Source organism: Natator depressus, chromosome 1, assembly GCF_965152275.1.
Source record: "Natator depressus isolate rNatDep1 chromosome 1, rNatDep2.hap1, whole genome shotgun sequence".
NCBI lineage: Eukaryota > Metazoa > Chordata > Testudines > Cheloniidae > Natator > Natator depressus.
The window spans coordinates 160,366,203-160,381,580 of NC_134234.1; the positions used below are offsets into that span (position 1 = coordinate 160,366,203).

The following is a 15,378-nucleotide window of genomic DNA, read 5'->3' on the forward strand; positions in this document are numbered from 1 at the left end:
CCCTGGTGGGCTGCGGGCCAAACGTTGCCGATCCCTGCAATATTGTGCCTCTCTGGGAGGGCACGGGTGATGCAAATGATCCAAACACTTATTGGGCATCAGTCCGTTAAATCAGACTCTTAAAATCCTTTAAAGAGTTTTGGAGGTAAGGTTTTGGTGCAAGGTGGAAGAAAATATAGGAGAGGAGATTTAAGAAGGGAAGGAATACTACAGACATATTTGCAATGAGACAGAAGTTTGAAAGAATTATAAATGGAGGGCATAACTGCTACGTAGCATTTATTGATCTTGACAAAGCATATGACTTGATTCTGCATTGTCTGCAGTATTGAAATCAATGGGACGGGGACTACAGAAATGGATATGATAGAGGAGCTTCACTGAGGATCAAGAACTAAGGTGGTAACAATACATGGAATTTCAGAGAGTTCTGAGGCAACAGTGGGAGTCAGACAAAGCAGTGTGCTGAGTCCACTTTTCTTCATCCTAGTTATGGAGTTTAATAGAAGAAGCAAACCTGTGGAGACAGAGAAAGGTAATCTACGCTGACCATCTGGCCCTTTTGACTGACAACAAAGAGGAACTGGTAAATATGGTATCAGAGTAGGCATCTGTGTTTGAAGATCATGGTTTGAAGGTAAACACAGAAGACTGCAATTATGCAAGTAAGGAAGAGTGGTAGAAGAGGTGTTGACTGAAGTTTCTGGACAGAAGAATCTGTATTCTTTGGAAGTATATTTCATGCAATTGGACCAAGATCTGGAGAACTGAAGAGAGCCCCACAATGTCCTTGGATGGCAGTGAAAGGCAGGAGTACTGTGGAACTTGCAATTAATTCACAAACTGAAAGGAAATGTGTTCACTGAATTTGTCTGTCCCTGCCTGTTCTGATTTGGCAACAGTGGGTAGTATAAAATAATATACTGAAGAGAATGGCAGGCAAGCAGAGAGTAAACAGAGTGCACATGGAATGAGTTAGGGGGAAGATGAATTTGGGACTCTCAGTGATAGCAAAGAAAGCATGGGAGAAAGAACAGCAAGAAAGGACATGAAAGACAGAGGACACAATGGAAAGACTGTCAAGAGAAGTTTGATGAGAAAAGGACTGGAACTCCAAGACCTACGAACCTGTGCCATGAACTGGAAGGAGTAGTGAATCATAGGCACCTCCAACCCCATGTAAATGGGAAAAGGCGTTAAGAAGTGAAGTTAAAAAGATGGCTGATGTAATCCCCTGCGGTGTCTATCCTGTTTATTCACAAAAACAAATAATGAACTACCCAAAAGCAATGAACTCCTGTATATTTGTCTATCAGGGTCTCTCAAGCTTACTCTGGAAGGATCACTTCTAAAGAGAAGTGAGAGTAACTCTATCCCAGTTCAATGCTTGGTATCTTTTCTGGCACTTTTTATTAGTTGTGTTACTTGAACATAGTATATGATAAATATTTACCAGAATTGTTAAATTAAAAAAATTAACTATTTGAAAAAATATTCGTACCTGAATTTTTGAAATAGAGGTAACAGGATACTAAAAACAACCAAAAGGTATTCACTCCTCTAGCAATTTACAGCAATCAAGATCTAGCATATACACAGGAGATGTCAGCTAATGAGATAATCCTAATTTATTTCCAATTAACTGATTTGCAGCTGGATAATTATGATAATTTGTATGTGCAATTGCATCCACAAATTTTGACCCTGATCCTACAGTGTACTCGATGTGGCTGTTCTCTTTGCTCATAAGGAGCCCCACTGACACCATAGGGAGCTGTGCGGATAGAGCTCATTACAGGATCAGGGCCTTGTGTGAATAATTTTGTAGCTATCTTTAAAAAAAAAAAAAAAAAAAAAAAGACAGGTCCTGTATATTCACTTTACCTTGCCATAAACCATATTAACAAACATACCTCACTTTTATATTGATCTCTCTCAGTATTGCATTTGTCCAGTTGTCTGAAGACATCATCAAGTTGCACAGCAATTTCATCCACCTCATTTTTATTTTCATTGTTAGCACATTTGCTGCATTCCGTTTTTAAGTTTAGCAAAGTACTACACTGTTCCTTTAGCTTTTCCATCTCTTTTAAGGCCTGTTCATATAAAATACCCACTTCTTCTGGACTTTTCTCTTTAAAATTTTCTAGTTTGTCATCTGGGAATATAATAGTCTCAGTTGACTGATGACACATTTCCTTTTTCACATAGTTATCATTCATTTCTAGTATCTTCTGCTCTAGTATTTTCATCTGGTTGGTTAACATTTCACACTGTTTTCGGTAATTTTCTTTTTCTTGGTTTGCTACTTGCAGCTGATTTCTTAGTTCATTTAATTTGATGCTAAAATCCACAGAAGATGCCTCAGAAGCATTAATGATTTCTTGTTGGCTTGTTTCCAAAGTTGATCTGGGTAGCTGCATATCTATATTCTCTTCTACTTCTTCTTTTTTAACCACTAAACTTGGTATCTCAGTTTGGGTTGATGCAGTCCACTGCTCATATTTATCTTCTGAACTACCTGCACCACAAGGCTCCTCTTGCATGCTGCTTTGTTCCACATTAATATGCTCAGTTTTTACTATTGTAACATCACAGTCTGCTGCAGGCTTTGGAGTACTGCTCTCCTCTAAGATGATGACGTCCTCATCATCATCTTCAGTGTGATTGTCAAATGTGTGGTTATTTAATCGTGGTGTCTTTAAAGTAACAGGCGAACAACCAGAAATCTTCCGTTTAAGGCTGGTTGGGGGGGGAGGGGGGGAAGAAATGAAATATTCAGCTAGTGCAAACTACCACATTATTCAAAATAATTTGTTTTCTCAACTGTATAATTTCAAAAAGTTTGTGTGAACAGTGCTTATGAAAATAAAGTACATATTTGTTGGACTGCACTGGTGATTCTAGACAAATCATGTGCACTTTAAGTTCTAAATTTTGAGGTCAACTTTAGGAGTCGTAAATCCTACATTTTGGAGAACTCCTGAAAACTGGACATTGAACGGACGCTATACACCGTGAATAAGAGAGGATGTCTTTCTGCTCATCTATTGTAGTGACTGTTGGTTGTGCTTGGTACAGTTAAGAACATTAGGAGAGATCAGGTTTCATGGCTGAACTGAATCAAAAGGATTCATCCCAGGCTATTTGAGACAATGGAAGCAACAACATCTTTATTTAACTAATTCAGAATTACAAGTAATTTGCTGAAAGACAGGCCAAGTCAAGAGAAAGGTGTTCTCTCTGCTGACATCTGTTCCATTCAAGAGGCTCTGACTAGAAAGACTGTTACATTAAGAAAAAACTACATCTCATTAGTCAGGGTAGATATCAACCACTATTTTTATAGTAACCTAGCAATTGACTTGTTTTCACACAATATCCTGAAACAGACTAAAACTTTGGGCCAAGAAGTGACAATATAATAAAAGGTTACCTGAAATGGAAGCTTCTTGAGAAAAATATACTGGAAAGATAGCTAACACAAAGCAGTCTTTCCTGACTAAGAGAAATAGGTAATCAATCTTCCTCCTTGTTAGCAAAATGCTTCCTACATTTGCTTTCACTCTTCAGAAAGCTTCTGATCTAATGGCTGACAGCTATCATAATAGCTCAAATACATCAATCATTATTATGGCTGTCACAGCCTAGCAATTGACCTATTACAAACACCATAATTATTTTCATTTGCAAACTTATTTATTCCTGAGATGAATGGAAAGCTATTTTGCATTTATTCACTAACCTGTTTTCAGGATCCAAATGAGGTGAAGATACTAATCTATTATTTGAAGTGTTTATAGATCTTGTAACAGAAGTGTTTAAGGCTTCTGTTAAGTGTGATCTTAGAGCACCCTCCTTTCTACTCATAGATGACAATGCATTTTTGATTGAAGAGACAGAAGGTGTTTTAAAATACATTTCATTATTAACCTGTAGAAAAAGCAATATTTAATTAGACTAAGCACAGAAGTTATAGACACCTTGAAGGTAGGAAGGGGTATCTAAAATCTAAATTTGGCAGAACTATGTACCCTATTACAGAACTATTTGGCAGAACTATTACAGAAGTTCAAAATGTGTCCCATACCTGGGCTACCCTCACATATAGCTGGAAACCTGCCTCGCATTTAGCAATATGAGAAGGGCAGGATGGTCATGAGCCCCTGGTTGAAAACCCCTGTTCCCATTAGAACAAAACCCCAAGCTCACTGTTGTACCCCCACCACCAAAACCTTATTCAAAAATGCCATCCATATTCTGTTTTCTTTTAATATGTTATATTTATGGATGATGGAGCTACTTTGAATGGTGCAGTGCCCATTCAAAAACACTAAAACATCCAACCATTAAAATCCTAGCCAAAAGTTCTGTTTAACCATGAAGTAAAAATACATGTTACTTAGGGAATAAACACAAAAACCGTATGGTGGAATTTTGGAAATAAAGATTAAAATGTCCTAGCCTGGAAACAGGTCCAAATGGTTTATGGTTAAGACCTGTTAAGGAAATATTATAAATAAACTGATCATCTTTGTACGCATTTGTGTTAAATTTTACCAAACTGCAGTTACCGTAAAGAACTGTGCTCACTAAAAATAGGTAAAATATGCTTAAACACCGTTAAAAAGACTCTCATACGTTAACGTGTAAGACTGCTACACATTAGGGGGGCAACTTCACTGAAAAACTTAACAGGACTGGCACAGGAACTAGACTGTTTGAAGTCACTATTTTGCTAACACATGCTGTGGAAACCATCAAGCACTTTGACAGTAGATAGCAGAAGTACTATATCCATTAAATAAGCAAAACCAATAACTCATTAATGAATCTTTGTTAACTGTATATAACATGTGAGATCTTGTAATTGCTTTTAAGGAAGTATGGAATTAAGTCAATGTATGCTAACATGTACGTGGGGGATATACATGCTATACAAAGTAAAAGTGGCCCTAAGTTATATGGAGCAAGAAAACTTACCCTCTTACCACAGACAAGTTAAAATTTGGTACAAGAAAGATTCCAGTTAGTGCAGTGCAAAAAAACTAACAAGGGTCCAATTCCATGAACTTAAATGCAAAACCACTGAAACCCATATAGTGTGAAAAAAATTGTTTTCCCTCTGTTGCAAGACAATGCAAGATCTGGAAAGCCCCAGGCTTGTACTGCTGTTTGCACCTGGGAGACACAGTGTGCAGCTTTAAAGTCTTACAGAGTTGCTAGCATGTGGATTCACTTTGGGGAAAAACCAGTCTCCAAATTGCACAGTATGGCTGAAACGCTGTGACGCTGGTAAAGTAAAAACTGTCTGTGCGAATAATAACTATTGTGTAGTGGCTAAAAAACCCCACTTCTGGTATAAATGCAGAAAATGTTACTTTAATTGGTCTATGTTCTGTTTCACACCTAAATTACCTGTAGTAATAAATATTTTGAACCAGGTTTCTAATATAATTATAGGAAAAGAAAAATTAAAATGACAAAAATGCTTTAAAGGCAAATCAAGCTTATAATGTATTATAACAACCTAGGAGGCTATTCGATAAAAATAATCTTGCATCCCCTGGTTTGTGCTTTAAGCTAGTATTAATAGTAATTTAAATAATTATAACTGCTATAATCTTAAAAATGAGTTGCTAAATAATAAACTTTAAAAAGGTACACGAAACAAAAATATAATGCAAATAAAACAAATACCAATATAAAAAAAGAACAGAAGTAGTGGAATGTAGACAAGGCATTTACTGGGAGGCACGGTTAGGAGTCAATCCTTCAAACCCTACATAAGGGTTTTTCTTTGGTTACAAGGACCGATAACTATTAACCCAGAACAAGCAAGTCCACAAACAGGTCAAGTCCTTCCAGATCCAACCATTCTCAGGAAGGACTGCGTCTCCCCTTGGACAGGAGGTCCTGTCCATTTGTTGGATCAGAAAGGTGGCCCTGCATCGGTTTAAACTGAAGAAGTACAGAAGACCTTTCTTTGTTTGCAGGTCTCCAGAGAATCCAGTCTGAACCAATATATTCAAGCTTGTGCAGGTGGTGGTACCTTTCGAGAGGTGTGTTGAAACCTTAGTGAGCTAATTTACCTAATCAACCCCTCTTAGCTCCTGGAGGGCTGTAGTCCCCCTATCCCCATGGAATTACATACAATCGCTGGTCCACAATGATATATGAACTTAATACAGTAAGGCTAAACTTAATCCAATAATGTTTTTCCAGGGTACTGCAGGAAATTGCCATATATGTCACAGTGGACATCACATCTCCTATAGCACCACTCACTTTTGGGGCTGCATTGGCCCCCTTTCTTCTTACTTCAATCATGAATAGCAGGCTGATGCTTTCTACCACTGCAGTTTTCTCCCAGCATATAAGCTTTTTGTCACTAGGGCACATGGTGTTTTTTTCGAATGGCAGGCTGCACCTAGTTTTATAGCTAGTAAATCCTCAAAAAAAAAATATTGTAAATTAGCTTAGTTGAGATGTAAGTGACAACAACAACAAGAAAAATATAAGCCTCAAGACTGGACACCTCATTTCTAAACAGAGCTACTCAGGTGTGTCTACACTACAAGCACTACGGCAGCAGCACTGCCACTGTAGTGTAGATATTTTACAGCAACAAGAGTTTTTCTATCACTGTAGTAAATCTACCACTTTGACAGGCGGTAGCTAGGTTGACGAAAGAATGGTTCTGTAGACCCAGTGGTATCTACACTGGGGCTTAGGGTTAGCTTAACTGTATGTCTCAGGGGTGTGAAAATTTCATTCCCCCTGAACGGCATAGCTAGGATGACCTAAATTTTAGGTCAAGACCAGGCCTATGTCTGACTAAAGTAAGAGTTTTTTATTGAATGCAAAAGGGAACTGACGGTGCACCCCATAAGGCTTTATGGAAATATGCTTATGAATGTATGACATAACTGGAATATGCTTTATGCTACATATGCCATGTAACATATCTCTAAAGGTTATGATCTACTGAATCTATTCATCCTGTTTGTATGCATGTATCATTTTTGTATTCAAAGTTACGAATATTGGCTGTGTACTTGCTTGATTTTTTAGTAGCCTTAGTAAAGCATTTGGTCAGCTTCTTTAGAAAGGAATTTGCAAGTTAAGTGCCCAATCAAGAAGCACTTAACTGTCAATGGATCTTGGAAGGCTCCAATTCACATCAGAAGTCTACATGAGGACATTCAAGGTAGCATGTGAATCGTGGCTGCTATGTGTAAGTTCTGAGTCATGCACGGACATGTGACTTGCCCATGTGACTCCAAAACTCCATCTTGTAGCTGGGATTCTACACAGGGGAGGGAGGGGTATCCACCCACAAGTCTATTTAAACCCCTGGGAGACCCCTCCATTTTGTCTTCAGCTGGCTCAAGAGATATCCTTTGGGGGTGGAGAGGCTACCAGAAAGAAACTGGAACGAAGGACAGTAACCATAGGGGGTGAGAGTGATTGCTGGACCCAGACTAGAAGGAGACTAGTTTGTAAAAAGAAGCTTACTGGAACTCCTCTGAGGGTGAGGTTTTTTCTGTATTCAGTTTTCTTACTGTATTAAGCATAGACTTGTGGGTTTATTTTATTTGGTAATCACTTTGTTCTGTCTGTTACTACTTGGAACCACTTAAATCCTACTTTCTGTATTTAATAAAATCATTTTTTAAATATTAAATTAACCCAGAGTGTGTATTAATACGGGGGGGGGGGGGGGCAAACAGCTGTGCATCTCTCTATCAGTGTTATAGAGGGCGAACAATTTATGAGTTTATCCTGTATAAGCTTTATACAGGGTAAAAGGCTTTATTTGGGGTTTGACCCCATTGGGAGTTGGGCATCTGAGTGTTAAAGACAGAAAGACTTCTTAAGCTGCTTTCAATTAAGCCTGCAGCTGTTAGGGGATGTGGTTCAGACCTGGGTCTGGGTTTGCAGCAGGCTAGCGGGTCTGGCTCAAACCAGGCAGGGCACTGAAGTCCCAAGATGTCAGGGCAGGAAAGCAGGGGCAGAAGTAGTCTTGGCACATGAGTTGGCAGTCCCAAGGGGGTTTCTGTGATCCAACCCATCACAGGAACCAGAATACTAGAAAGGTGCATAATTGGATGGAAAACCATTCCCAGGGAGTAGTTCTTAGCAGCTCACAATCAAGCTGGAAAGGCATATCTAGTGGGGTTCTGCAGGGATCAGTTCTGGGTTTGGTTCTGTTCAATATCTTCACCAATGATTTAGATAATGGCAGGGAGAATACACTTATAAAGTTTGCGGATGATAAGCTGGGAGGCACTGCAAGTGCCTTGGAGGATAGGATTAAAATTCAAAATGATCTGTACATACTGGAGAAATGGCCGGAAATAAACAGAATGAAATTGGACAAATGCAAAGTACTCCACTTAGGAAGGAACAATCAATTACACACATACACACAATGGGAAATGACTGAGTAGGAAGAGAGTACTGCAGAAAGGGATCTGGGGGTTATAGTGGATCACAAGCTAAATGAGAGTCCGAAGTGTTGCAAAAAAACCCATCACCATTCTCGGATGTATTGGCAGGAGTGTTGTAAGCAAGACACAAAAAGTAATTCTTCCACTCTACTCTGTGCCGATAAGGCTTCAACTAGAGCATTTTGTCCAGTTCTGGGCACCATATTTCAGGAAAGATGTGGACAAACTGGAGAAAGCCCAGAGGAGAGAAGAGGATATAAACTGGCCATCAGCAATTTCAGGCTTGAAATTAGGCGAAGGTTTCTAATCATCAGGGAACTGAAGTTCTGGAATAGCCTTCCTAGGGGAGCAGTGGGGGCAAAAAAAATATAACTGGTTTCAAGATTGAGCTTGATAAGTTTATAGAGGGGATGGTATGATGAGACTGCCTACAATAGCATGTAACTTATCTATGACTGCTAGCAGCAAATCTCTCCAACAGCCAGCGATGGGGAGGGCTCTGAGTTACTACAGATAATTCTTTCCCAGGTGGGTGGGGCAGGTTCTGTGGCTGGCAATGTATAGGAGGTCAGAGTAGATCAGGGGTCTCAAACACGCGGCCCGCGGAGTTATTTGCTGCGGCCCACCAAGCTCCCTGCGGCCCCGCCCCCCACCGAGTTATTTCCTGGGGCCGCCAAGCTCCCCTCCCCCGCCGCCTCCCCTCCCCCCCCAGCGCACCACATCCCCGCTCCTCTGCCTACCTCCAGGTGCTTCCCGCCACCAAACAGCTGTTTTGCAGCGATTAGCACTTTCCAGGAGGGAGGGGAGAGGAGCGGGGACCCGAACCCAAGGGAGGAGGCGGAGATTTGGGGAAGGGGTTGAAATAGGGGCAGGGAAGGGGTGGGAAGAGCGGGGCAGGGCCTCATGGAAGTGGTGGAGTGGGGGGCTGGGGCAGCAGGGGGAGGGGTGTCAGTGATGCAGCCCTCGGGCTAATGTACTAGTCCTCATGTGGCCCTTGTGGTGATTTGAGTTTGGCGATCCCTGGACTAGATGATCATGATGGTCCTTTCTGACCTTAAAGTCTATGAGAGCAACAAAAACGATTAAAGGTTTAGAAAACAAGACCTATAGACTGAACATTGAAAAAATTGGGTTTGTTTAGTCTAAAGAGAAGAGAAGACCGGGGGGAGGAGGGGAGAGAAGAGCAATAACAATTTTCAAGTACAAAAGAGAGATTGTTACAAGGAGGAGGGAGAAAAATTGCTCTCTTTAACCTCTGAGGATAGGAGAAGCAGCTTAAATTGCAGCAAGGGCAGATTAGATTGGACATTAAGAAAAACTTCTTGTCAGGATAATTAAGCACTGGAATAAATTGCCTAGGGAGGTTGTGGAATCTCTGTCATTGGAAATTTTTAAGAGCAGATTAGACAAACACCTGTCAGGGATAGTCTAGATCAGTGGTTCTCAACCTATTTATCATTGTGGGCCACATATGTGGCTCGCTGTGTGTTATGTGAGCCACATCCACACTAGATACATTACACACACACACACACACACAGACACACCCCCCACCCCCGTATGGCCCTGAGGATGTAACGTAGGCTGCAGCTGTGTGCTGATTGTGGGCCACTTGCGGCCCACAGGCCACAGGTTGAGAACCACTGGTCTAGATAATACTTAATCCTACCTTGAGTGCAGAGGACTAGACTAAAAGACCTCTCAAGGTACATTTCAGTTCTACAATACTATGACCTACCTATTAGAGCATATTTTTAATGTTACCTGCAGATTTTTATAAACTTTTTTCTTCAAGAAAGCTTTGCTTTTATATATTCTCTAGTAATTTCAATATTTAAATAGTTCTATTTACGTTGGTTTAATTACTTTGGAAAGTACATTTTAATACTTTGATAATTAATCACCGAACTTTGAATTCTGCTCCCAAAACATAACTATGAAAACGGTATCTTCTTACTAAATGTATTTGAAAATTTGGTACATGGGGAGCAAAGGGAGACATATGCATATTTTATGATGTGCATAAAATAGTGCACACTAACAGTGTTCTTGCACACTAAATTTGGTCATTAAAGTAAAAAGATGATCTGGAATATATATGTATATATATATATATATATATATATATATATATATATATATGGGACCAGGTTTTCAAATGTTTACACTTTTTATTTGTTAGCACTACAGTGTTAATATAGTTATGCCAGAGAGCCTGTATTTTTTTTTCCAATCTAATGAATCAACTGAAACATTAACTAAGTTTGAAATAAAAGGACAAATTCTGCAAATAGCTTTTATAGGTAAAACTCCCACTAAAGATAAGTATCAGGGGGTAGCTGTGTTAGTCTGTATCCACAAAAACAAGTGGCTGGCCCATTACAAAAGCAGCTTTGCCTCTCCTGGAATTGACACCTCCTCATCTATTATTGAGAGTGGACTACATCCACCCTGATCAAATTGGCCCTGTCAACACTGGTTCTCCACTTGTGAGGCAACTCCCTTCTCTTCATGTGTCAGTATAATTATGCCTGCATCTGTAATTTTCACTCCATACATCTGAAGTAATGGGGTTTTTACCCACGAAAGCTTATGCTCAAATAAATCTGTTAGTCTTTAAGGTGCCACTGGACTCCTTGTTGTTTTCACTAAAGATAAGGTTGTCTGTGCAGAATGGACGGCAGACTTTGGCCAGCGGAACCTTTATTGCGAGCAATAATACAGATCTGAGGTTGAATTTGCAGGACTGACAATTTAAAAAAAATTCTTACTTGTAAATTAAGCAAGTTGAACCTAGAAGACACACAACAGAGCCTCTCAATGCTGTTTTAAATACCTTAATTTGATCAAATAGTCAAAAAGTATATGGCTTCTTAAACAAGCATAATGTGATCAGATATAGTATGTGTGCACTTGCGTATATAAAAACATTAAACATGAGAAGTGTGTATATTTGTTTACACATCTTCTAAATAAGAGCAGTGGGCTCACTGCCTTTAAAAAAAGTACTAGTAAAACAAAATGCGTATTTAAAAATATAGTGTTGTGTAAATTATGTTTGAAGCCCCTTTCAGAATGTTCATGTAAAAATATTTAAATGTATTACAAAGTAGTTTGAGTAATCTCCCCTATTTCCTCTCAAACAAAACCCCCTGACACTCAGATGGAAAAAAAAAATATCCCCTGACCTTCTGAAGTGTGCAGAGTTTTGAATTTACAGCTTTCGCTAAATGCACATTAGTAGCTACAGTGCAATATACTGTATGTATATTCTTGAATGAATTACATCTGGGAAATCATCATTCAGGTGCATTTACAGCCAAAACTACCAAATTCAAGAGCAAATCAAGATTAAGAGAGACAGTTACCTGTTGGCTGTACTCCAGTCGCCTCCTTAGTTTTTCCCTGTCTCTTTATACGTTAGGGGAAGAAAAAGTTTAAATCAAAATATAATTCACTGTAAAAATCAATTTCTAGCTTAAAACAAATACAATACTCTTCACCTTTCAAAGATGAAAAGAATGGACAATGGTTTTCACTAACATTCTGAATTACTGAATATAATTTAAGCATGAAGGCTGTTAGGAGTTAAAATTAGCATAACCTCAATTACTTGTCAGATTTGACCACTGTAAATAATCCCTTTTAAGCTAACCCTTTTCATCTGTACTCAAAACAGTAGCCTTCCTGAACTGTCAATTAAGGTCCTGTTCATGCTCAAAATTACTACTGTGTTGGGGCAGTTGGTTACACCCAACTACATGTGTAGGGTAGGCCAGGGATCCTCAGTTTATGTAGCCTGCATTACACCTTAGAGTGTCATCTTCCCATGCATTGTGTGGACCACCTTTCCCACCCCCCAATTAAGAATTATGCAATATCCCTGAGCCAATGCCAGCAATTGCTCTAATGATATTAACTTACGAGAGTATTTACATTAATACATATTTAGCTGTCAATTTAGCAACTGGAAAGGAGGAGAAAGAGCATCATGTGATCAGCAGTCAAACACAAAAATGACACTAGTGGTCCACAGAACAATTTGAGAATTTCTGCATCAGTCCATGCTAAAAGGAGATATATATATAAAAATATAACATGACATTTGTAACACTGTACCCTTACAATGGTTTGGTCTGCTCTTTTAGGACACAAACCATGCAGTAACTTAGTAATGTCCCCAAAACAGTGGGTAAATTAAAAACTTAAAGGTGTTTTACTTCTCATATTTCTATTCTATAATAGGTACATCTTTTTACACAAGTCTTTGGTACTCACTTTTTCTTACAAGTTTTCTCATATGTCGGATGTATTAGGTCATCATCTTCAGGTTCTTCTGGTACACTGCAATTCCTGATTAAGAGTAGTGAGACAAATGGTGCTCTAATTAACTGAGAAAAGTAAAACATGCAATAGCATCTAGATATTCCTCCAGATCCCACTTTACCTGAATTGTGGATCAGGATTCAATGAACAGTACCACTTCTCTGGCAAGCGATCTATTCCATCTGGAAGCTTCCGCCACTTCAGACATGAATCACATTGAACCCATGTCTGATCAGGTCGTTTTCTGTACAGAAACATTAAAATATTCATATGAAAATGTTCCCCCTCCCCCCCACTCCTGCGCAATATCATGTAGGAGTAGAGAAAAGAGAAACTAACATGCATGTATTTTAGTATTGAGGCCTTTACATTATAGCTTTAGAGGCATCTTACTTACTGTAGATCCTCTACTGGCAAATCTAGAGGATATTCTTCATTTTTCTTTGCTTTCATTTCATTCCAGTAATCATTAAGTTTTTCTCCCAGTGCTGCTATTGTAAGTCTAGCAAAGAAATAGTGCCTCATGAGAAACATTTTGTAAAATATTTATTAGCCAGGCAAACATTTACAGATTGCATAGAAAAGTTAGTGTGATTATAGCAGAAAGTTATTCAAATAAAAAAACCCGTAGTTTTAAACTAAAGCGCTGGACTTGTGTGAAGTCTTACGTGTCAATAACTTAGGGCTTGTCTACACTACCCGCCGGATCGGTAGGCTGCGATCGTTCCAGCGGAGGTCAATTTATCGCGTCTAGTAAAAATGCGATAATCGACCGCTGAGTGCTCTCCCGTCAACTCCGGTACTCCACCAGAACGAGGAGTGCAAGTGGAGCTGATGGGAGAGCATCAGCTGTCGACTTACCGCACTGAAGACACTGCGGTAAGTAAATCTAAGAAGGTCGACTTCAGCTACACTATTCACGTAGCTGAAGTTGCGTATCTTAGATCGACCCCGCACAGTAGCGTAGACAAGCCCCTAGTGATACGTTTCTGGCTTTGATTTGGGCAAACTGCGCGTTCAAATAGTGGACAAGTCTTTGCACTAATAGTGAAAATAAAGGTCTCAAACCCAATTTACAAATGACTTTCAGAGAAGAAATAAAATTAGAATTGAGTAACCTGATGGCCTGTGGGAATGAGTCTCTGGTTTAGATATGAGGGATTCTGGGCAAACACAGTGGTGGTGAAAATTTAGCCCAAAGTATAATTATAGTCTGTAGAAATAGCAGCAGTTGAACAAAATAGCCTTTGATTCGAAAGAATAGTGAAAGATTAGGCAATACAGCTATTAAAAAATAATTTAAGTAGTCCATTTGGTAGTCCTATTAATACTTGTTCATGAATATTAGCCCTTTTAGTCCTTTTCTTTTTTGTATATTGATTCATTTACATATTAACTATGATATTAACAAAGATTCTAAAGAATAAAGAGTATGTGGAATTCTAAGGCCCTGAATACTGGTCCTTGACCTATAAGTAACCCTATTCATTAATTGTATGCATTAGGATGTATCTAATAATCTGTGGTGCTTCCATGTCTATAAAACTCCAAATATTCATGGAAACCATTCCTTTAAAAAAAATGTTATAATATAATGCTTACATAAGCATTACATATAAAATGGATTGATGAGGGATGATTGTTACAGCAGATGTTTCCTACTGGGGAATCAACAGGGAAGAATGCTTATGGGGGAAGAACAACTCCCTGAGAGATATTATCTTGAAAAATGTTGGTCCTCAGCTGTAAAAAATTATGCCTTCACATAAATCAGGAAAACTAAGAACGTACAGATATTAAAGGAAATCCCATCAGAACATAAGAAATGACATCAGAACATAGTTCTGGGAGGGTATTTTTGGCAAAGAAGGGTCATGGGCTAAAATCCCTATATAATAGAAGTTTTGGAACTTTGGTGGGATGCACAGTTTCATTCCCCACCTGTAACAGTGAAGAAGAGACACAGCGTCAGATCTTTACCTAACACCTAGGGTAGTAATTATCTATTCTTTCTGTAGAGTGCTCTATTAATCTCTGATTGAACATCAATTCCAATTGAGCCTGTTATTCGATAGTCTTGGATAGTCATTAAGTCAGACATGCAAAAGTCCTCAGCAAGATCACAACAAACTTAGAAGATGAAGAGAAGTTTTGAGATTGGATTTAAAGATTTTAAGTCAGAAAAACAAAAAAGAGCAAATGAATGTTCCAAAGAGAGGTCTAGAAAGAACACAAATGTAGACAGCCACAAAAAAAGCGAATCATAACATGAAGGAAGCAAGCAAACTGGAAGGCAGGAGTAAGTAGCATAGCAAAATGTATAAGAAGCCAGTGAATTGAAGAGGCAAAGACATGGAAATAAGCAAGGCGGAGCAAAAGTTATAGTACATGAATTAAGTAGGATGGTTTTGGACCAAATGAACAAAGGATTCTACAAGACCAAACATGATCTGTAAAAATGAAAATACTTGTCTAATGGGAAATACAGATGAGACTAGTGGGAACAATTATGGGTATACAAGAAAGAGGCAGTAAAGGAGGAACAGAGTTGACATCATAACCAAAGTCAACAGAGCTCCTACAAGCAGACAGGTTTTCA

The 15,378-nt window shown here is 38.9% G+C and overlaps 1 protein-coding gene across 3 annotated transcripts in view; it reads right to left on the reverse strand.

Moving 5' to 3' along the window:
* MORC3 (MORC family CW-type zinc finger 3) overlaps positions 1-15,378 on the reverse strand; it is a 56,433-nt gene that overhangs the window by 7,678 nt on the left and 33,377 nt on the right. For all 3 annotated transcript variants that reach the window (XM_074970168.1, XM_074970178.1, XM_074970170.1), the window contains exons 10-15: positions 13,177-13,281; positions 12,901-13,023; positions 12,732-12,806; positions 11,822-11,864; positions 3,746-3,933; positions 1,914-2,742 (exon numbers count right to left, since the gene is read on the reverse strand). In XM_074970168.1, coding sequence (XP_074826269.1) covers positions 1,914-2,742; positions 3,746-3,933; positions 11,822-11,864; positions 12,732-12,806; positions 12,901-13,023; positions 13,177-13,281 — 1,363 coding nt within the window. The remainder of the gene's footprint in view (positions 1-1,913; positions 2,743-3,745; positions 3,934-11,821; positions 11,865-12,731; positions 12,807-12,900; positions 13,024-13,176; positions 13,282-15,378) is intronic.